The following is a 23,621-nucleotide window of genomic DNA, read 5'->3' as shown; positions in this document are numbered from 1 at the left end:
TTTTACATCCGGAAGCAGGGGGGCACCAGATCCCCAAGGAAGCGCGGGATCTGTGGCATTCGGCAGTCGCCCAAGGGATGTTTCTGGTACCCTTCCATCTGGCAGGAATAAAGAACACCATTGCCGACTCACTCAGCAGGGAGCTGCGTTCCTGACACGAGTGGGAGCTGCGGCAGGATCAAGTGGATCTCCTATTCCGACGATGGGGCAAACCCCACATCGACCTATTTGCGACGGCGACGAACGCCAAGTGCCGGAGGTTCGCCAGCAGGTTTCCCCAGCCGTGGAGCATGGCCGATGCCTTCTCATCCCCCTGAGACGGCCTATTCCTGTATGCGTTCCCGCCGTTGCTGCTGCGACTCATCAGACAACTCAGACGATCCTGGTGTAGGATGATCCTCGTCGCACCGGCGTGGCCGAGGCAGATTTGGTTCCCGGACCTTCTGGACATGTCAGAGTCCCCCCCAGTCAAACTGCCGACGGACGCGAATCTTCTCGCCAGAGAAGGAGGTGCCATCCTCCACCACGACCTGGGGTCGCTGAACCTGCATGCCTGGCTCCTGCAGCACTAGAGTTCGGAGGGTACGATATCCCGGCAGACTGCAAGGAGGTGCTTGCAAAGGCTAGGGCGTCCTCGACTCTCAAGTTCTATGGACACAAATGGAAGAGGCTCTCTGTCTGGTGCCGTGCACATAAGATTAACCCTCTGCGGATTTAGGCCCCTCAAGTGCTGCCATACTTGCTATCGTTGGCCAAGGCGGGGCTGGCGCATGCCTCCATCAAGATCCATCTGGCAGCTATCTCCCGCTACACCAGAACTCCAGGGCGCTCGTCGCTATGGTCCCATCACCTGGTGAAGGAGTTCATGAAAGGACTGTTCCGATCGTTCCCGCCGATGAAGGCCCCGGCACCCGGCGTGGGAGCTCAACGTGGTGCTGACCAGGCTCATGGGGCCGCCATTCGAGCCGCTGCAATCGGCACCGTTGCAGTTCCTCTTGTGGAAGACGGAGTTTCTTGTGGCCATCACCTCCGCACGACGAGTGGGAGAGATCCCGGCCCTCTCCTGTAAACCTCCATACCTGACAATCCACGAGATGAGGGTGGTGCTGAGGACGCACCCCTCTTCATGCCCAAGGTGCCGTTGGACTTCCATCTCAACGACCCCTTGGTGTTACCTGTTTTCTTCCCGTCGCCTTTGTCGCCGGCTGAGAGGACCTTGCACTCGCTGGATTTAGCTAGAGCACTGAAGTTCTACGTGGACCGCACGAAGATCCTTCAGAAGACATCACAACTGTTTGTGAACTTTGGACCTGTGAACCAAGGAACCAAGGGAAGGCCCTCTGGAAGGCTTCCATTTCCAGATGGTTCTCCGGCTGCATCATGCACTGTCACCGGTTGGCAAACCGACCATTGCCCGGCCGTCCGAGAGCCTATCCGACCAGAGCGATCGCTGCTACCACAGCGTTCTTGTCTGGTGTGCCCCTGCTGGACATCTGCAGGTCTGCTACGTGGCGGTCGACGGACACCTACACAAGATTCTACTGCGTCAACCGGGATTCCAGGGAGGAGTCCAGGGTGGGCCAGGCAGTGCTGCGCAACCTGTTCGCCTGAAGGAGGGCCTGGTGAGGAGGTAAGAGTTGCTTAATGTTGAGTTGATGAAATGCTTAATGTTGAGCCTTGCCACTTCCTGTGGTTGTGCATGTGTGTACTGCTATGTATTCTTGTATTCATGAGCATGTGAATCCATGCCAGACCCCATGCTGGAGAAGGAACAAGTTACTTACCTGTAACTGTTGTCTCCAGCATGGGTCTGACATGGATTCACATGCGAACCCTCCCTCCTACCCCTCTGCGGCTCTTCTCTTGGTCCTATTGCAACTTTACATGCTACCAAATCTGAAGATGGCTGCCAGAGGAGGGGCTTAGGTAGAGGGCAGTCATTGGCTGGGGACAGTATGACCCAGAGACCAGTGATTGGTTACTAGTAGAAAGACAGTTCAGAAACGAAACTGAAACTGATTTTATCTTTACCGAGGATTCCCAGCATGACGACGGGGAATATTGATGAGCATGTGAATCCATGCCAGACCCATGCTGGAGAACAGTTACAGGTAAGTAACTTGTTCCTTCCTCTCTCTCAGCAACTTATTGACACAAGCAAAAGTGCTGCGTTCCTGCTGCACTGCAATGGTAAAATCAGGATAGATATGGATGTTATGTGATTCAAACCAAAGAACTTTCAAGTATCTGGCCCGGTGCAAGATCTGGTCTCTGTACCTGTAGTTCATGACGCGTGCTATGATGGGTCTCGGATAGTCTACCGCCGTAGGTTTTGCTGTAAGTGCTCGGTGGGCACGCTCCATCTTGAAGTGTGGCGATAGTTCAGGTTCATCTAGCAGTTTCCATATTGCCCCGGAGCGCCCCCTCAGGCACTGCGATCATACGTACGTTGTTTCTTCGAGGGCGAGATTCCAGTTCATCACATTTGGCTCTCACATACTTCATATCTTTAGTTAAGAGGTCACGGTAGCCTGTAGAGACACTAGATCGTCCTCTGTTGCACCTATCCTGCCCTCTGCCTCTGTTATTCTCTGTGTCTCCTTCTCCAGTTGGGCTTGTATGGATGGTGACGTTAGCGGTGATGTCATCCAGCTTCATATTAACAGAACCCAAACCCTGAATGGTCAGCAGTTCTCTTGCCAGTGGGGAGGAAGGGACGCCAAATCGCTGCAGCAGCTGATGCTGCCATACCTGCATGCTTAGAAATGGCCTTTGTATATTAATCCATGGTGCCCCCATTTTTACTGCAAGCTTCTTTCGTCATTCCCAGTTCCCAGAGTCCCCCACCAGCCTCACAGTAATTGCCCAAAATCAAAGTAAGAGCAGCAATCCGGTACACAGTGCCCAGTTGCAGCTCCTGTCCCAACAATGCAGGTACCAGGCTCTGATATGCCTTTTTTGCATGCCGGCACAGAACCCAGTTTTGTGGTCACACACGTCCAGGGCCGGTCCGAATATGGGTCTCTTTCAACAGCAGGGCTCAATACTGATCACTCGAGGTAGAGGCACACTAACTCAAGAGGTTTACAGAGGGTCCACTGGGCAAATATTATAACAAGGTGGATCCAACCATATCTGATGGGTCTTGTCACTAGCCTGTCATGTTGTAAGGTGTACTGAAGTGCCCAGAGCATCCGCCGACCGTAGTGGAGTCTAGAGTAGAGCTGAGGTTGTGCTCAGTGTCCTTATTAAGTAGAGTGCCCGCTGTGATGGTATCCTGCCGTTGTCACCACCACCTCATGAATATACTCTCCGCAGTGTCAGGGAGCCGTGCAGATCAAGGGCCAGACCAGCCTCTGCCTACGCGGGGAGGTCTCACTCTCGTCCCGCACGGTGTCTCAGCGGGTTTAGCGAGGGGCGCTCCCCACTGCAACGTGAGATGGCTCGCAGGCCGCCAGGCCAGGTCCCATCCATCGGCTGTCTCGCAGAACTCCCACAGTGCGCCACTGTGCACCACGCTTCTCGCCTTCAGCCCCTCGTTCGGCGGCCGCCCGCTCGCAAGGGCCCAAAAGGGGGTTCCCGGCCTCGCCAGAGACGAGAAGAAAAAATACAGGGCACACTCCTACACCCTCCGGCAGCACTGTCCGGTCCCAAATATGCAGGGACTTGGATAGAAATAGCAAAGTTTCCCGCTCGTCACGGAGCTCAGGAGCAGGCCCCCATCTTGGCTTGGCTGCTCCACAGCCCCCCCAAAAATCAGTCTTTAGGCAACTTCAACAAGACTCTTCGACCTCTACAGGTGGGCATGGCACCCTTCTCTCTTGTATGGTGAGAGAAGGCAGCATCTTTGCCTTTCCTTTTGTCTTGCAGCTACCAGAAAATCTGTCTTTAGCTTCCAGACTGTTTCTTCTCGACTTTAACAGCTTCAGCTCTACAGATTTCATTAAGTTTCTTTTAACAGGTATCCAGCTCTCTTCCCCAGCTTCATATGTATTTTGACTCCAATAGTTGCCCCTAGGCTGCAGTCCCACTCTTTCAGCCTTGGACAACCTTGTCACCTTTTATCAGAGGACTTGGGGTTTACAGCAGCTTCGGTGACTTTAAAGTTGTGATCTTTAGTTCTTAAATGAGCTGGTTTCACTTTAGCAGGGTTTGGTCTAGTGGCTTGGCTAAAACTTGTTCTTCATTCAGCTTCAGCAACTTCTACAGTAATGTTGGGTATATTACGAGTAGCAAGTTTCTTATTGGAAACGAAATTCGGCGTACGCGATTTCGTTCTAATGTTGAAATTCCACTTCAAAAGGATAAGCGTTCCCGCCTTTTAGTCAACGTTAAACTTCCAAGACATCGGGAAGCAGTGTTGCATGCACAATCTTTTCTGAAGTTAAATACACTTTTAATATTGTGGGAAAGTCAAGTTCGGCTTTATTAGGTTTACCGGCAACGTTCTCTTCTTTAACAAGAGACACTCGACAGCTCGGCAACCAATTACATCCTGACAATGGGGAAAAGAGATGCTTTCTCTGCACGTGAGTACTTCAGCTTTGTTAATATACGCTTGTGATACAATTCCTCTGTTAGAATGACTTCCCACTTCCCCGAACAACTTTTACTCGCCTTTATGTGCGCGCGGGTATAAAATAAGCTGGTTACAGTTACCAGCAAGGTATTCCTGATGATTTGAAGTATGGAGCCTCCTTTTTCTGACTCTACAATCACAGCGACTGCAGGCTGCCTCTGCTTCTCAGCTTCGTTTCTTCTACTGCTACTGCTACAGGTACTCTTGGAATCCATACTCCTCTGCTGCACTGGTGTCTCCAATCCGGCCTCACCAAAGGAGAGTCTTCCACTCTCCAGCTTCTGTCGACTTGCTTCTGCACACAAGCGTTGGGTGGATGTACAACGTCAGCTCTCCATTCACAGCAATTAGGCGCACATGGAAAGACTGCCTGTTTCCAGTCTCTTCCAATGCTGCCACAGCCAAACAGGGTTTGTGAGCACAAGACCAACTCAGAGCCTGCAGGTGAAATCTGCTCCTCCCCTGCTCTGGTGTCCCTTTTTTTATCACACTTCCTTGTGAACTGCCAGCATCGTGCTCTACTTCTTCTGCTTCTGCTACTGCCACCCTTACAACTGCTGCTCCAGCTTCTTTCTACTGCTCCTTCTATCTGCAGCCTTTTATGCTCCTCAAGTGGGTTAATTAGCTTCAGGTACAGCCCCTTAGGGTTATTTGCCTGACCTTGCCACACGTTATTATGCCTGACTGTCTTTGGCTCTTTCCTGCCTCCTCAGCCCTCTTCTTCGTCACAGGTATTCTGGGACATGTAGTCCACCTTAAAAAGATTGCAGGATTCTCTACATCTGCTTTGTGCCCAACTTGTTACATATTTGGGCAAATCCTTTCTGTGGTTTTCTCTCTGCCTTGCTTCAACGTATATACATTTTTCCCTCTGTGAAAATGAATGGGAATAGACTGAAAAACCGCTTTTAATTTAAACCTAATTTTGTGTACGAACTTGCCCCAGAATTTCCAGTTTGGAGAAGCCGGTGCCGACATTTTGTAAAGATGTCAGCCAGATCGGTCCAGCGAGTGGAGTTATTGGCAATGGAATTTTGGTAAAAGTCATCGCAAATTGGTTTTATCTTAAATGTAGGACACCGATCGTCAGCCTTTAATATATATAAGACTAAGCCATTTGAGCTAAGTTACACATGCCACAATGCCACCCTGCAGCCATGACTGCACCTTCACCTCCAGTTCAGAGCCACATAAAGCATTTAGGGTATTAAAATGTGTCCAATGCAAGCCTTTAGCTCCAGAAATTCTCTTTGAGTTACATTGCAGTGGTATTTTATACATAGCTTCATCAACCCAAAACATACAGTTCTCAGTGTGGCTGAGACCTAGTTTCACCTTAATTAGGGATCATCGTTGCAGTATAACCTGACAGCCTTGATATGTAATGTCATAGTCGCGTCTCTATATTAAGGTTGCATTGTTTGTCAAATGGTTACATGGAAAACAATGTCTGCTAAAACTTTTGGACCCAGCAATACATTTTCTCAAAATATGGGAAGCCAGATCCTAGCGACTATGCCAAATGTAATGTAGATCAATAAACTGGCTCACACGCTATAGAAAGTTGTAATAAGTGCATGTGTTACTTCCTTCGATTGGGTATCGCCATTGGGAAGTTGGAATTTCAGACTCTCAGTACTCAAAATTGGCTGCTTTGGTTTTCCTCATGTTTGTAACATATGTGAACCGTATCATCCACTTGATGTCAGTGCAAACCATTTCTTTTTTTAAAGCACTAGCCAAACGGGAGGTATGAAGTTGTGAAAGGACAGACCTTCATCTATATCGTTCCAAATCCATTTACGAAGAGGATTCAGACAGAAAACAACCATGTCCACTTCAAAATGTCCCCTCACTATCGAGTGCAAATCAGAATCAAATTACAAAGAGGAGTCGACTTCAAGAACACCACGTTTACTTCAGTGTCCCCGTGCTATGAAGCGCAAATCAGAATACAATTACGAAGAGGAATCACGTGTGTAAAAATGGTTAACATTTTCCAAAATGCATAAGATGCACCACAGCCACATTCACGTTACAGTGTACCTTTAATATGAAGCGATAATCACTAAGAATTCCGTACACAGATACGAAGAATCACATGGGTAAAGATGTATGAAACTGCACACATAGAGAAAGTCAATTCTTTTGCATATGTAGATTGTGATTGTAAAGGAAATTATGAATTTAAGTACTACAAGAAATTACTTTGGTAGACGCACACAAAAGAGTGGGCTTGTAGTCATTGTTTACATGCATGCTGATAGTTATTAATAAATGATGTGTATAAAAAGTTCCACAAAAAAAGCAAGTGCATTTTGCATTTGTCAAATGATCACACTTCATTGAAAAGGGAGACAATTTAATAGGTTTTTGCATGACTCAGTTAAATTGTCTCCAAATAAGTCACAGATTAGCTAAATTGGATCACTTGTGCGTTTTCAGCAAATGCACCATTCATTTCTTTATCACCCAAGCATTAACACTTACAAAGGCCTCTCATTTACCTGCTCTCCTGCTCTCATGCTCACAAAGAAGCATCAAGTATGTGCAACGCCCATAAGGGTCTGTGTTGAATTTAGCACATACACGTGGAGGAAGGACTTGTCCAGGCCTGTAACCTGTCAATGGCAGACACCTGCTGATCCCTGCCACAAAGGCATCACAAGCAAAGGCTGCAAGTCCCGGTGCTGGAATCTGAGTTTCTGTGCTCTTCTTTGAGACCGAGAAATAGCAGGAAAACTCGGAGACTCGCTAATCTTGGAGGGAGGTAGTTCTGAGGGTATGGCCGTCTCCCTCTGAAAGAAGTGGGTTGAGGCTGTCCACCCATTTGTACGTAATTACCTGCTTCTACCACCCTCTTTGTTTGCTCTCAACGAAGGCATTGTTACCACTTGAGGATGTACTGTGTAACATCCTCAAGCAAGCCAGGGAAAAATGCTGAAATGCGTGGACCAATCAGCCTGAATGTATGCTTGAGCATTGGCTTCCCTGGGAGATTTCTATTGGCCTCATTCCGAGTAGGGCGGTAAGGGTTAATGGTAACCGGTAATGAGACCGGTGCCGTTAAACCCTTACCGCCCTACTACGAGTTAACTTTGCGGGTCCCGTCCTTCACGCCTGCTTTTAGCCTGCTTTTAGCAGGCGTGAAGGACGGGACCCGCAAAGGGACTTTAGTGCTAATAAAGTACCGTAATTTACGGTACCGTTATTAGCGCCTTCCCCATTCCCATTGAGCCATATGGGGGGCTCAAATGGGAATGGGGAAGGGCCCTGGTGAATGGGGAATTACCGGTCCCTCCAACCTTGGAATAGACCGGTAATTACTCCATTCACCAGGGCGGAGTCGGAACGATTTTGGAGGCAGCCATGCCGCATATAACGGCGTGGTTACCTCCAAATTCGGAATGAGGCCCACTGACTGGGTCTGCAAGAGAGCACTCTAAAAACCTAAACATGTGCTGCTTTAAGTATTAAAAAAAAAAGCCTGGCAAGAATTGAAAATAGAACAGGCTGCAGTCAGTACTTGTTGAAAAATCCCGGAAAACCGTTTTGTCAAGGCAGCCAACTTCCTCCTGTCGCCTTGCAGCATCATTTGCCACAGGTTTTGACATGTTAGTGGGTTAACAATTTTTCCTTTAGGCAATCTCTTTTAAGAATAACACAAAACATATAGAAATGCCAACGTTATGTACAACATTAACAATTAATAAACTGAGCCAGTGTGGAACGAGAACCAATGAGAACAGTCCAGCTGTGGCGGTTTGGGGTGTTAGCGTTGGCGAGACTGTGGTAGAGAAATGGCTCCCAAAGGCAATCTCTGTGACTTCTGCCAATCTCAGTAGCAACACTACTGCCAGACTGAAAATTGAGCCTTGCATTAAAGTCTAATGGTCTTTTTTGAAAATCTAGAGGAAAAGATTTTGCTTTCCTCATCTGTGGGACATAGGTCAGACTGGGGCATAAAATTGGCTAGGGCACCAATGAAACAGTGTAGCTTTCACGGCCCGGCGGCAGGGTGGACATTGGATTTAACGCCGTGCCAGCCCGAGCTATGTACACCCGAGCGAAGCGAGAGCCTCAGCTCGGGCTGGGGGACATTAAATCCCATGTCCACACAGCTGCCGCGACGTGAAAGCTATTCGCAGCGCAGGATTTACCAGGCTGCGTATAGTTTTGTTTTCCTTCCAGCGGGAAGCTCATTGCAAGCCCATCTCCCGTCAGAGAAAAAAAATTACCTGCCGCCATAAAAATATAAAAGGGAACTGGGTCTCTTTTCGGATGATGGTAGCCATGGAAAACAAGTTCTAAAATGGCTGCCACTCTGCAAAAAGGGACCTACTCCCTTTTCTATTTTAAAGGCGCCAGCCATTTTTTTTTTAGAAAAAAACAATTTGCTGTGTATGGCCAATGCACAGTCCCGCCGGGAAAGGTGGATTGTGATTGGTCAATCTGCTTTTCCAGGGTGCAAATGGTCTATAATATTTCTTCTGTCACCAACTGTTTCCGTAGTACCCAACTAGGAGTTTTTTGGCAACATTTGCTGCAAGTTGTGCATTTGAAAAAATCAGTAACACTATTCAAAACTACTAGCTGTACGATGAAGAAACTCCTCAGACTGGCAAACTTTCACCAAAAAAGGACCCACTTGCACGTCAGGCATTGCCTTATAGGCAAATCTGAGCTAGCTGTACGATGAAGAAACTCCTCAGACTGGCACACTTTCAACAAAAAAGGACCCACTTGCACGTCAGGCATTGCCTTATAGGCAAATCTGAGCCTATGTGGGGCGGGCTCTACCTTTATGCCACCTCTATCCACTTAATCTGATCAATAGAAGCTGAGACTGAATCAATATTTTAAATTGTATGCCTGATTGCTTGCAAACAAAATCAGTTGTAAAAACATGTATATGTGCAGTCAGGCCATAGTTGATCTAGGTGGATTGAAAATACAGGGACAGATTGTGAAAGTGACAAGATGGTATATGAAAGGTTGCACCCAATTATTCGACTTTCAAAAATTAATCTAGAGTTCGTTGTATTTCTCCAGCATGGGGTCTGGCATGGATTCACATGCTCATGAATATTCCCCGTCGTCAGGCTGGGAATCCTCGGTAAAGAAAAAACCAGTATCAGTTTCGTTTCTGATCTGTCTTTCGTAGTAATAACCAATCACTGGTCTCTGCGTCATACTGACCACAGCCAATGACTGCCCTCTACCTAAGCACCGCCTCTGGCAGCCATCTTCAGATTTTTACCGCACGTTCATGTGTTGGGATCCTCGTGCTATTGCTCTCGAGCGTTAGTGCTATTTTTCGCGCTTTTTTCACAAAAAACTTCGATTCTTTCGGTCAAAAGAGCCTCAAGCTCCACCGATCCTACATCCGATCAACGGGGACCCGTGTCGGATTCATCTGTGCCCCTCAAGGGTGAAGATTTCGTCGAGCTACACTTCGGAGGAATCCAGAAGCTTCTCAGGCCCCGTCTCGGAGATGGCCCAGGAGAAGGGAAGCTCGACGCCCGGAAAGCTGTTCAGGGTCTGCCCTGGATGCCAGCTGCAGAACGTCTTCAAGGAGGACGAACACTCTTTCTGCCTTTACTGCCTTCATGAGGACAAGACGCACGTGGAGAAGGACTGTGCGTTTTGCGGCAACATGTCGGAACGGACCATGAAGGACCGCCATCAACGTCTCGCCAACTGGCTGGAGGGTAAGAGCCCGTCTGGCGAGAAGAAGAAGAAATCCGAGCGGTCTTCTAAGACCTTTGAGGGCGCACCGGCGACGGGGGCCCAACAAAAGGCCAAGCACCGCGAGTCCGCTGGCACCGGGAGCGCCGAACGGTCGGGCTCTACGGGCGCCAGGCAGGGCGCACCCTCCCCGGCACCATCAACCACGAGCCAACGCTCTGGGTCGGGTAAGAGGAAGGCCGAGCACCCGGCGAAGCTCCTGGAGAGGCCCCGGTCGAGCTCTAAGGCAGAGGAGGAGCGTGGCAGTGCCCCCTCCCTCAAGGATAAGGCGGTGAGCGCACCTAAGGTGGTGAAGGCCTTGATCCATCCGACCAAGCCCTCTATCGAAACGGTCGCGGCGGCCCTGGCTCAGCCTGTGGTGGCTGCACCAGTGGTGGCGACCTCAGGGCCCAGAATCTCCCTGCCTCCTCGGAGGGAGTCTTCCTTTGTGCCCATCGATAGGACCCCCGTGAAACCCTCCGTGGGGAAGAAGAAGGGGGGGCAGGGCGTCGTCGGAGATTCGGCCTCAACCTCAGAAGAGGAGCTGATCGAGGTCTTAAGCCACGGCCTAGGCGTGGAAGAAGGCCAGCCCGTCGGAATGGACCCCGACGCAGGTGACGACGACGACATCGTCGAGGATACCGACGGGGCCCCTGCTCACCCGTCGGATTCCCCTCTGCCAGCGCTGCAAGACAACTCAGCGGCCATTTTGTTGGCCATACAGTCCTTATGCTCCGAGATAAGGACGAGGCTACCGTTACCGACGGAGGAACCTCTCCCGTCGGGGGATCCAGAACCGGGACCTTCTGGTGTTCCCCCTACCAAGAAAAGAAGGATCCATCCACCACCTCCTTTTCAACCGTCGCGCCCCTTCCAGCCCTCCTCCCCGTCCACCCGAGGGGATGATACGGGGACTGACACGGCAGCGACGGGTACGGACGACGAGGCATACGACGAGGATTTTCCGTCGTCGCCTCCCACCAGGGCTTCTCCGCCCGACGAGATCGGATCTTTCCACTCCATGATCTCCAGGGCTTCCGAGCTTTTCCAACTCTGCCCTGAGGAGAAGAAAAAGGAAGGCTTCCTTTATCAGCGGCGCAAGGCCAAGAGGAAGACGGTCCTCGCAGTGCCTCTGTTGGACGACATTTGGGATGAGGGCCTTTCCCTCCTCAAGAACCCTTCCACGACGCCAGCTAGAAGAGACCGGTACGAGAAAAAGTACCGGGTCCCGGACACGGCCCCCCTGTGCCTCCGGGCGAAGCCTACCCCGGACTCCGTCGTCTCCGCGGCAGCCAGGAAGAAAGCGGGGGGGGTGCGGCCTCCACATCGACTTCCCCGCCGGACGTCGAGGGAAAGAAATTGGATGCTATGGGACGTAGAGTCATCTCGTCGGCAGCGACGACGATTAAAGCGGCCAACGCCTTGGCTATCGTGGCCCGCTATGACAGGGAGCTCTGGTACAAGATAGCTCCCCTGCTGGATTTTCTGCCGGACGACAAGAGGGCGGAGGCCCTTGAGATCCTGCAGGAAGGTGAGGTGGCCTCGGACCACGCCATCACCGTGGCGACGGACATCGCCGACACCGGGTTCCGCCAGCTGGGCAACGGCGTTTGCCTTCGACGTCGTGGATGGCTCAAAGCTACGGATTTCCGGCAGGACGTCCAGACCAGAGTCCTGGACATGCCCTTCGACGGGAACAACCTGTTTGGGAAGACAGTGGACGATTCCCTTCAGGCCATCAAGGCGGATACTGAGACGGCCCGGGCCCTTGGAGTCCTGCAACGACGGACGCCCTTTCGGAGCGGCGGAGGCAAGGGCGCCTCCAAAGGTTCCGGCGGCGGTTTCGCTTCCTACCGTCAAGCGGCCCGCTCGTCGTCGCAAGAGGCCTACAGAGGACGAGGCAAGTCTAGCGGACCCCGCCGTCGTCGCCAAGGAGGTCAAGGCGGCAAGGCCGCGTCCAAGCAGGATTGAACCGGCCGTGGGTTCGGGCCCCCACCGAAGCACCCCGGTGGGAGGCCGGCTGGCGGGCTTCGTCAGCGTGTGGGAGTCCATCTCCACCGACCGTTGGGTGCTGGACGCCCTGGCCCGGGGCCACGCGCTCGAGTTTCAAAGAAGGTGCCCGCGCGTCCCCCCCGTGGCCAGGAAAGAACTTCACGTCCCTCAACTTCTCCTGGAGGTAAAGGCGATGCTCAGAAAGGGCGCCATCGAACTCGTCCCAAAGAGGCTTCGGGGCTCCGGAGTCTACTCGAGATACTTCCTCGTGAAGAAGAAGACGGGAGGATGGCGCCCCATCCTAGACCTGCGACGTCTGAACAAGTTCATCAAGGCGCAGAAGTTCCGGATGGTCACCCTCCAGCACGTCCTGGGTCAGCTGGAGGAAGGAGACTTCCTATCGTCGTTGGATTTGGAGGATGCCTACTTCCACATTCCCATCCTAAAGGGGCACCGCAAATTCCTCAGATTCGTGGTCCAAGGGCGTCATTACCAGTTCAAAGCCCTTCCCTTCGGACTACGGTCGGCACCCAGGGTATTCACCAAGTGCCTCGCACCGGTGGCGGCGCAGCTGCGCCGCAAGGGGATTCACGTCTACCCCTACCTGGACGACTGGCTCATCCGCGCCAAGACGAGGGAGCTCGCCGTGGTCCACACGGCAAGGACCGTCCAACTCCTCACGGACCTGGGATTCTCCGTGAACTACGCCAAATCCCACCTGGTGCCCGCGCAAGTCGCACTGTTTCTGGGAGCCAGGCTCGACACAGTGTCCCTTCTGGCCTCCCCGTCGGAGGAGAGGACCAGGACCATCTTGGGCAAGGTGCAACGGATGTTGGTGGCCGACGCGGCCAAAGTGAGGTCCATCAAGTCCCTCCTCGGGATGATGTCTTCCTGCATCTACCTCATTCCCATGTGCAGGCTCCGGATGCGCCCGTTGCAAGAATTCCTGGATGCGCGCTGGATCCAGGCGACGGGCAGCTTCGAGGAAAGGATCAAGCTCGACGAGAGTTTCCGACGAGCGATACGGTGGTGGGGCACCCGCGCGCATCTGACGGCGGGCATGGACTTCCAGACCCCAGCCCACCAGGAGACTGTGACCACGGATGCCTCCCTGGAAGGGTGGGGAGCGCACACCGAAAATCTGCACGCAAGGGGACTCTGGCTCCCGACGGAGAAGTCCCTGCATATCAACGTCCTGGAGCTCCGTGCAGTGTTTTGGGCCCTCAGGTCCTTCCTTCCGTCCCTCAAGGGCAAGGTGGTGAGGATCTTCACCGACAACACCACCACCATGTTTTACATCAGGAAACAGGGCGGAACCAGGTCCCCAGCGCTGTCCAAGGAGGCGCAGGACCTGTGGCATTGGGCCGTTGCCCAAGGGATTTTTCTGGTGCCGTTTCATCTGGCAGGGATAAAAAACACCATTGCCGACTCACTCAGCAGGGAGCTGCGCTCGTGCCACGAGTGGGAACTACGGCAGGATCTGGTGGATCGCCTCTTCCGACGGTGGGGCACACCCCAGATCGACCTGTTCGCGACGGCGACGAACACCAAGTGCCGGAGGTTCGCCAGCAGGTTTCCCCAGACGAGGAGCATGGGCGATGCTTTCTCGTTCCCCTGGGAGGGCCTGTTCCTCTACGTGTTCCCTCCCTTGCCTCTGCTAATCCGGCTCGTCAACCAGCTCAAGAGGTCACGGTGCAGGATGATCCTCGTCGCACCTGCGTGGCCGAGGCAGATATGGTTCCCGGACCTTCTGGACTTGTCAGCGTCCCCGCCGATCAAGCTGCCGGCGGACGCGGATCTTCTCTCCAGGGAAGGAGGCGCCATCCTCCACCACGACCCGAAGTCGCTGAACTTGCAGGCCTGGCTCCTGCAGCGCTAGAGTTTGGAGGATACGACATACCGGCCGATTGCAGAGAGGTTCTTGCAAAGGCCAGGGCGTCCTCGACTCTTAAATGCTACGGACACAAATGGAAGAGGTTCTCTGTCTGGTGCCACGCACAGAAGATTAACCCTCTACGGATTACGGCCCCCCAAGTACTGCCGTACCTGCTGACGCTGGCCAAAGCTGGTCTGGCACACGCGTCCATCAAGATTCATCTTGCTGCGATCTCCCGATACACCAGAACCACGGGGCGGACGTCCTTGTGGTCTCATCGTCTGGTGAAAGAGTTCATGAAGGGGCTGTTCAGATCGTTCCCGCCGGTGAAGGCTCCGGCCCCGGCGTGGGAGCTCAACGTGGTGCTGACCAAGCTCAGCTACCACAGCGTTCCTTTCTGGTGTGCCCCTGCTGGACATATGCAGGGCTGCTACGTGGAGGTCGACGCACACCTTCACAAAGTTCTACTGCGTCGATCGGGATTCCAGGGAGGAGTCCAGGGTCGGCCAAGCAGTGCTGCGCAACCTGTTCGCCTGAGGTGAGCCTGGTGAGGAGGTAAGATGCTTAATGTTGAGTTTGATGTAATGCTTAATGTTGAGCCTTTGCCACCTCCCGTGGTTGTGCATGTGTGTACTGCTAAGTATTCTTTATTCATGAGCATGTGAATCCATGCCAGACCCCATGCTGGAGAAGGAACAAGTTACTTACCTGTAACTGTTGTTCTCCAGCATGGGTCTGGCATGGATTCACATGCGAACCCTCCCGCCTACCCCTCTGCGGCTCTTCACTTGGTCATACTGCCACTTCACGTGCTTCCAAATCTGAAGATGGCTGCCAGAGGCGGTGCTTAGGTAGAGGGCAGTCATTGGCTGTTGTCAGTATGACGCAGAGACCAGTGATTGGTTATTACTACGAAAGACAGATCAGAAACGAAACTGATACTGGTTTTTTCTTTACCGAGGATTCCCAGCCTGACGACGGGGAATATTCATGAGCATGTGAATCCATGCCAGACCCATGCTGGAGAACAACAGTTACAGGTAAGTAACTTGTTCCATATTGAGTGTTGTAAAACATCAGTTTATGTTTGTGCAACATTCCCCAGTAGGCCTCCTTGTGACTTGTTTCACTATGTCACAGATGTTTCCAATGCCTTTTTATAGATTGATAAATCGCATAGAATCACAAGTGTATATAAACAAACATGAAATTGTACAAATAAGTGGTAGCCTTGAGTTTCAAAATGTTAATGAAATGTCTTTACCTTAAGGTTCAAGCACCGAAGAGGCTCGCCCAGGAGGCTACAAGCGAGCCTGAAGCTCTCGAATGTTCTGAAGCACCCCCTGCCAAGAAACTGAAGTTGCATTATAAGTGCGCTAAATGTGGATTCTCCACAGGCATGGAGTGTGAGTTCCTGGAACACATACCACAGCACAAGTCGGACAATTCAACCTTCCAGTGCTTGCACTGTGGCTTATGCTACACCTCCCAGATCTCACTGAACAGACACCTCTTCATTGTTCACAAAGTGAAGGAGTCTGAAGACTCAGAAGAGGACGAGAGCCAAAAAATGGAGCCCGCGGAGAACAGTGGACACACAGAACACAGTGCGGAAGCAGATACTGCCCCAGACGAAAATGGTAAATGGCCTTGCAGTATGTGTGAGCAAACCTTTGACAGTGAGGTAGAGCACGGTGCTCATGTTCGGACTCACAATACTTTGTTACCTTCAAAACAAAATGGAGGAGCAAAATAATCCTGGGGGGATAATTCTTCACGGGGAGAGCAGGGGATAGTTTAAAAACTAAAGATTTTACTATTTTTACGCAAAATGGGATGCGTAACTTGTAAAGGAAAGAGCGAAGTGGTACTGGTTTACATTTGTGTTCATATTTATGGAGGCCCCGCCGTTCATTCGAGTATAAAATCTTTTACTATTACCATCAACATCTTTTTGTATGGAAAACAGACTCGCCCACCAAAGCAACAGTGGATGAAGCCGCCCACCCCCACGTGTCACGCTGAATCACAGCCAGAGCAGAGTTTTATTTATTCAAATGAAAAAGGGAAGTAATAGAAAAAAAAGAGATATTTGCAACTGCAGAGACTGCTATAAGAAATGGTGTTGTGAACAAAAATTAGATTTGCCAGCTGTGCAATCACGTCACTGACCCTGCACGCTGCATTCAGTATCCTGTTTTGAACTCTTAGCAGCAGCCCTAATGTTAAGTGGTTACCCAGGACTCAGTACCCTGAAGCCCTTGCTTTTTTTCTATACATTTTGCTCATTTATAGTTTGTTTCCGTCTACCCTTTGCTCTGTTTTGCCAAGCATATTCTTGCAATCCTAGCTATTGGAGAAGTAAGAAATTGAATTTATCTATCAACCATTGGACTTGACTGAAGTTATAGTTACCATTGTTCTGATCTTCATACACACCCTGCTTGTGGAAGTACCTGTGTAGTTCCTTGCGTGTGTTCTCACCTACTTAAAGTATGTATGGAGCACAACTAAGGTGTAGTGATATTATCGCCCAGTGCATGCCAGCTGTAATTTCTAACTGCTCCTTACTTTTTTTCATGAATAGAAGATAACTGTTGCCATCTCAATCAGCACCCTGTTGTAACAGAGTCGCAACGTAAGTCCCACCTATTGATTAGAATCTTGAATATGCTGTGGACTCTTTAATTATTGAGCCTTTATTTCAAAGACTCAGAATGAATAATGCATCCCGGAGGACTTCTCAGATGAGCAATATTTGATCTGGTGTAATTAAAGTCAGTAAAGCTACACGGAAGAGTGGAAATGTGCGTCAATCTGCCAATGTTCATTAGCAAAGAAAAGATATGCCACAGTAAATCGTAAACCGTGCTTCATTCAACTAGCCCAGATTGCAAAGAAACGTGAAATCAATATTGTGGTAAGATTGTGTTACAAGGTCTCCATGCTGAGACAACGTACAAAGTGAATAATTAATGGAGTCCCGGCTTTCCCACTCCATGGATATCTGCCGCTATCCAGCCACGTTTATCCAGACTCTTTAACAGGCAAGAAAAGGAACTCGAGATCTTCCCCGCTCCTCTGACAAGAAAAGTGTTTTCCTCATCACAAGACCACTGTACTGTATTCAAGAATTGTATAGCTCCCTCAATATTATCTCCCACCATTACTCAATTTTATAAATTCATTTTGGAGATTTTTATTTAAATGTAGTCATATTGACTATTTTTTTCTTTTTAATGTCTGATACAAGTGCAGTACAAACTTTATGCATTTCTGCTTACTTGCTGTGTAATATTGCATCTGTTTATTTTTCTGTTGAGCCAGAACCCAACTTGTATTGTTTACTATGACAATGGTTAAATATAATTTAAAAAGAAAAAAACGATTGATCTCCTTGCATTTAAAAAAAATGCTCACTATAGTCTGAAGTGTGTTTTGATACAACCAATTCTAAATATTTGTACTTTTTTGATAATTGTGTACACTAGCCTAGGGAATGTATTACCAGGTAGCCTGTGTAAATCGCTTTTAGTAGATTGACGTGATCAGGGAGTTCCCCTAAGCCATCAGATATCTATTTAATCTGCAATGGCAACTGGGCCTTGCTATTATGTTTACTTCAGAATATTTCAAATAAAATGCATACAACAAGTGAAGCGGATATGATATCTTGCTTTAAGAAAAAGTAAGATGGACAAAAAGTAGATTACCTCGTCTCACTTACCTGCAGATACGCGGGAAATAGAGCAGTCCTTTAAGTTTTATATTTTAGCACTCCAGGCTTTCTAAAGTCACAACTTGTCACCTCCCACAATGAGTACTTTCCAGTTTGACTTTGCATTGTAATTTCAAATGCATTTTTTGTAGCGCTAAAACTTCAGTGGGACCTCAAAGCACTTTGTAAGTGGAGGTTCCTGGACACTATTTAGCCCAGATTTGTGTGTCCTGGTCTCTCCACACCAATAAAATGCCAATGAGCAGTTAGTCTACCAATCTCCAGCGCTGATTATTGAAAGGTTAGGAAATGCAGGATCTGATTTAAAGCATAATATACAACACTGTTGCCCACAAGTTGACATCTAATGAAAGTGTAATTATGGAGTTGGTATCCGTTTTTTAAACAAATGTACCTTTTCAAGGAGACTATTATTAGAAACATTATCTTGTGCACTCTCCATGTGTGTGAACTCCAGGGACGTCATTTCACCAAAATGCCAGGGGTAGCGGAAGTGGCATCACACGACCCTTGACACCTGATGACATCACAAGAAGTGATGTAATTTGACCACACCCCAAAGAGATATCGCGGGAAGCGATGGAACATGACATTTCACCCATTCACAAAACAGGAAGTGGCATCACATAGCATTGTACAGTATGAAAAATATTGTTATATTACTATAATGTTATGTACATTTCATACAAAAATGGATCGTCATATGTATCGTTAAGATCAGTGTGTATAGGCCCATATTACCAAATGACTGTGAATGCAAGCAGACGTCCATGACCAAATGGTAATGATGTGTTATTATATAGCACTTACGCTTAAGCGCTTTATATCGAAAAAATATACACCCAATATCACCCAACCTGTGTTAGTACTCATTTATCGACCTCAGAAGGATGAAAGGCTGAGTTGAGGCATTTAAGAACAGACTAAATCAGTGACTCACCCCCTGAAGTGTGCCTGAAATAAACCTTTAATGAGTCTAGCAATTATTGTATAGAATTCCAGAAAGACACATTATTTGGTATTCCTGTTTTCTCTTATTTAGGGTCAGTGCTGAAAGTGTTAGACTTGTGGCACTCCTGTTCTTATTTTTCTTCTTTTTTAAGGGGCCTGAACAAGAAAGCCAGCCACTCCAGAAGTAAAGAGCCACATGGTGCTAGCCACAGCCCAGAAGCTTGCATTACAAAAATAAAACCTTTTTTTTTAAATTATTTTTTTTTAGAGGTCCCTGGTGAACTCATCGGGTTCTTATAACTCTGCTGTCCTGGTTATCCTTATTGAGGAGCGCAGTGTATGTTCTAAATGTGTTAACAAAAGCCTTTCTGTTCCGACTCTGGACATATTTCTATCAGACGGGATTAACTACACATTTGTGATACTTTGCTGTACTCTCACTTAAGAATGTTCCTAGATTAGCTGGCAATAGAGCCTAGTCAAGGTACAGAAATGATTGTTCTTGAATTCCCCCAGCTAAACATCACCCTCTAAGGTCAGGTCGGATGTAGTCATTGTGCAGGTAATCTCCACCATTACTACTCTCTTAAGAAAACTTGCTTGGAATTCACGAGCAAAGGCCTTAACGTAATATTGTGGCTTTGTGGACTTCAGGTCCACATTTGATATTTTTTAATTTTAATTTGAAATCCTCTTCACATGTGAGTCCCCTGGCACTTTTTGCTGAACTACTGGATTATTTTTTGTCAGGTCTCCTGGGTGAGTGGTAACCTTTTCCCACCCACACTCATTCCTTTACCCTATTTATGGAATCCTTTTATATTTATTTTTTATACCTTTCTCTTGGAGTCAAGTTTTCCTCCAGTTTTGTGTAATCTGTCATTTACTTTTTTCAGCACACAGCACTCTCTGTGCAGTGTTGTTGGGAGCCCCTTGGGCTTCTCTTTTTTTAAATGTTTTATTCCTTGTGTAAACGTCTGTTCCCAAGTGCAGGGGGATATTTAGTATCCTTCCTATCCTTTCTATTGTGAGGTCAGCACACCCCACCTAATGTGGAGTGCTGACGGGTTACACTGTATCCCCTTTCTCACTGCTCCTGGAACCTTTTGGTTACAGTGACATGCTAATTTGAATGGCTGGTGGAAGTGGTTTTATCCTACCTATTCTTGTGCAATGTTTACTCCCATGCTGTACTCGCAGCTGCAGTGTGCACAGAAGGGTCATCATTGACACAAAATGGTGACTGTGTTCTTTTTTTCGCCAATTTAAAATGGCTTGTCCTTTTTTCATGGACCTTCTGTCATGCAGGGTGGAGGGAGGCCTTAGTTTGACTTTTGTCTTCGACTGGGTCCCTTTGTGAAGCCTGCCAAGGCGCCATTGTGTCTGTGAGGACAGGAAATGGGGAGGAATCAAAACTCCTGTTCTTTGTCTTCTGCTGTGACTGCCTGGCACCACTTGCAAGTGGGAGGCTGGCTGTCCTGAAAGGACAGCCACCACCCACAGTTTGAATGGTGCATGGGTTTTGATCGGCCTGGTTCCTGCATAATAGGCATGGATCCGGAGGCTGATGGATAGCTGACCACTGGAACTGAAGAACCAATGAGGATGAAGAGGGGAGATGCCTGCAGGCACTTCCAGACGACCAGAGATGCCTTCTGAGTTAATGCTGCTGTCCAAGCGTTAGGAGAACTCTGAAGAGGTCGACTCTCTCCCTTAGAGTAGTGGGACTAATCTGTCTCAAGATGACCTGCATTTCGAGCCATCCCACAATAACACGTGACCTTCACCGGCTGCAAACCGCCAATACCCTGGGACCTGTAGCCATTGTGCAGTGCATCGCCTTCCGAAGATCGAATCCTCCCAAAACTTTGATGTAATCCTTCCGGATCTCCAGAGGCAAGATTCCACTCTTTGAAATCCCCTCACCAGAGTGCTGGACCAAGAAAGCGAGACAAATCGATTGGGCGGTAACCGTTCTTCACTGGTGCTTTGGAAAGGGCACCGAAATCACAGAACCACAAATAATCCTTTGCCTGGAGCCTCTTCACTTGACTGCTGCTGTGAGATACATTAAAGTGTACCTTCTTTCATCTGCCTGACCAAGAATCCGGGGACCAGATCTGCTGCATTGCTGGGACATCCTGCTGCATTGTCTTCTTCACTTGAAAGGTACTGTGAGACTCTTGGTAGAACTTAGCTAAAGTTGTTCTGCTGCTTCTGTGTTGCTGTATTAGTGATTTGTATGTTTGGGTGTTCGCCCTGTCACATTCGCTTAGGCCCAAAGCCTGTGCGCCTTCAGGGAGCCTTCCCAGAGGGCACTCACCGTTTTACCCAACAAAGCGCGTTACTTACTTGCTACTGAAGACTTCCTCTGGAACATTTGACTTTCTACAGCTTGGGCCTTGCTTGTTTGGCCCTCCAATCTGACCCTGAGACACTCCTAAATTGATAGGGATGGACTAATAAAGGCTAAGGCAAGTATGTTCCTGGTTTATGTTGGTCTTGTTGCATTCATTCTTACCTGAACCGCTCTTCGCTTTTAATTGCTTACTGCCATTCTACAAGTATTACAAAAGTGATTTATGTATTGTGAAGTTTGCATTAGTTGTCCTAAATTACTCTATTTGTGTTATATTACTTACCTTTCTGAAGAATCACCTTTATCTTAGTGTATATATAAAATAAACCATTATTTTTGTATAGCTTTTAGTGTGTCAACTGTTTCTTTGGCCAATGTGTATACTGTTAAGTTCTTTGTACCTCCTCTGATGAATCCAATGGAGTCCTCATGGATTCTGCTGTGGGAACCTCTGCCATGTGGCCAAGGGACGGCAGCCGTTACCTGATCCTGACCTTGGGGTTGGTTATGTGAGGGAGGATCACATGGGAAGAGACAATTAACTGATATATGTTAAGACTTCATTGGCGGAGACACTGTGTTCCCCCCTTTCCCATGTGAAAGACCTCCTAACACCTTAATGTCCTATTGTGAGATAATAATCCCCCCTGTAGAGGAAGTCAAAAAACCTTTTCTCTGCATCATTCTAGTCAGGCCCACACTTTCCACCCAAACACCCAAAACTCACACATAACTCCTTTTGTTCATGATGTCTCTTTACGTAAAATCCAGGAGAAAAACAATTAAAGGGTTAAGAGTCCAAAGGTAACCATGACCTCTAATCTTGATGTACCTTTTTGTGAAAACCATGAGGAAAACTTTCCAGGAGTTAAAAGCCCAATGAAAGTTATGGATTTCAACTCCCATAACCACTCAGGTACTGAGACGAGGAAGAGGACAAGGGAGTTTATGCAGAGTGACAGGAACTCAAAGTGCAACATGCAAACTAATTCTTTTTCTAAACCTGTAATGAGCGGAACATTTAAAAATGGCAACACCACTATGTAACAGAGACAAGGTGCAGTTAACGTTACCTGTGCAGAAGGAGACATTGCCATTCACGCCGGGGCTCCTGAATGTGATGCACACCGATAGAACCAGCAAAGCAGAGGTGGCAGATGGGAAAGGAAGAGGAACGCTGCATTCGAGCAAGAAGAACCGTGGAGATGCCAGCAGCAGAGCAGAAGCTCCTAGAGGTTTGGTTGCTCGGCGAGGCAGCAAACTTCACTGTGGGCTGAAAAGGAGAGCTGGAGTCTGATCGCATTGCCGTGCCGGGTCCTGAGAAAGCGACCACACACTCCAACCTGGAAGGCAGAGGAAGAAGCCATAACGCAGAGGTTCTAGCAACGTCTGGAACACTGTAGAAGACTTCCTCGCTCCGGCAGCTGACGTGCCTGCTATTTTCACCTCTCCATTCTAGTTTGTGTTCAGCTGCTTCCTTTCCTGGAACCTTTTCTGTACGAGCATCGCACAAAGGCTCGGTACTTCCTACGGCACCCTCTTGCTACTTTGTCAGCAGACTTGTGTACCAACTGAACTTTAGGGGGACCTTCCTGTTTCTGCAACTCACGAGCCTAATATCTGCCCACCATACGCTATTCCACATCCTCCCTCATTCCTTACTGCTGTGAAACTTCTGTGCACTCTTCTGTGCCTTTTTATACCATACCACGATCCCTACAACGGATTTCACAGTGCCTTCCGGATTCTGGACTACGGGGGAACCTTCACCATATCTGCCCGAACAAGACATCCAATAGGGTTTTTGGGCCTCTGAGCTTTTCCTTTGCTCCCTGGATCTATCCTCCCAGACCGCCACGGCAAACTCCCTTTTTTCGCCTAATAGGAAGCCGTGGTGGCGGCTGGAGAGGATAGACCCTATTTCTTCAAGGACTGTCTACGAGACAAGGCAAAAACCAAGAAGAAGGAGAAGGGCAAGACCTCACAGAAGGAGGACGACTCTTTCTCATCAGGTGAGGTACTTGAGAGTACACCAGGAGTTCTGAGAATCTTAAAGAGAAGTCCTAACAGGCTAGTACACCAGGCAGTTGGAAATTGAATAAATATTACTGGCAGGGGAGTATACCAGGTAATCTGTAAAGATACAAGAATTCTTACAGAAAGACTGTTACAGAACATTTTGGTTGAACAAGATCTGTTTTGAGTCCAGTAAAGACACGAGGGAACTGTTAATTCAAGAGACATTTTGCCATCCTGTTTAAGAATCCACGGGACGGGGGCCATCCTCTAGATCCAAGGGTCTTGACCTTTGGGAACATTTTCGTTTTAGCCATTCTTACACTTTTGGTTTTGAAACCTTTTTTAACATCAAGATGAAGACATTTCCTTGCACCTTTTG

General features: G+C 48.8%; 1 protein-coding gene across 2 annotated transcripts in view; it reads left to right on the top strand.

Moving 5' to 3' along the window:
• ZNF592 (zinc finger protein 592) overlaps positions 1 to 17,829 on the top strand; it is an 887,418-nt gene extending 869,589 nt beyond the window's left edge. For both annotated transcript variants that reach the window (XM_069624753.1, XM_069624752.1), the window contains one exon: positions 15,445 to 17,829. In XM_069624753.1, the coding sequence (XP_069480854.1) occupies positions 15,445 to 15,930 (486 nt within the window). In that variant the 3' untranslated portion in view covers positions 15,931 to 17,829. The remainder of the gene's footprint in view (positions 1 to 15,444) is intronic.
• Positions 17,830 to 23,621: the final 5,792 nt, after the last annotated feature.

Source organism: Ambystoma mexicanum, chromosome 11 (assembly GCF_040938575.1).
Source record: "Ambystoma mexicanum isolate Mex_15411 chromosome 11, UKY_AmexF1_1, whole genome shotgun sequence".
In the NCBI taxonomy this organism is placed as follows: Eukaryota; Metazoa; Chordata; class Amphibia; order Caudata; family Ambystomatidae; genus Ambystoma; species Ambystoma mexicanum.
The sequence above is the reverse complement of the archived record's forward strand: the minus strand, read 5'-3'. Positions and strand labels throughout refer to the sequence as shown.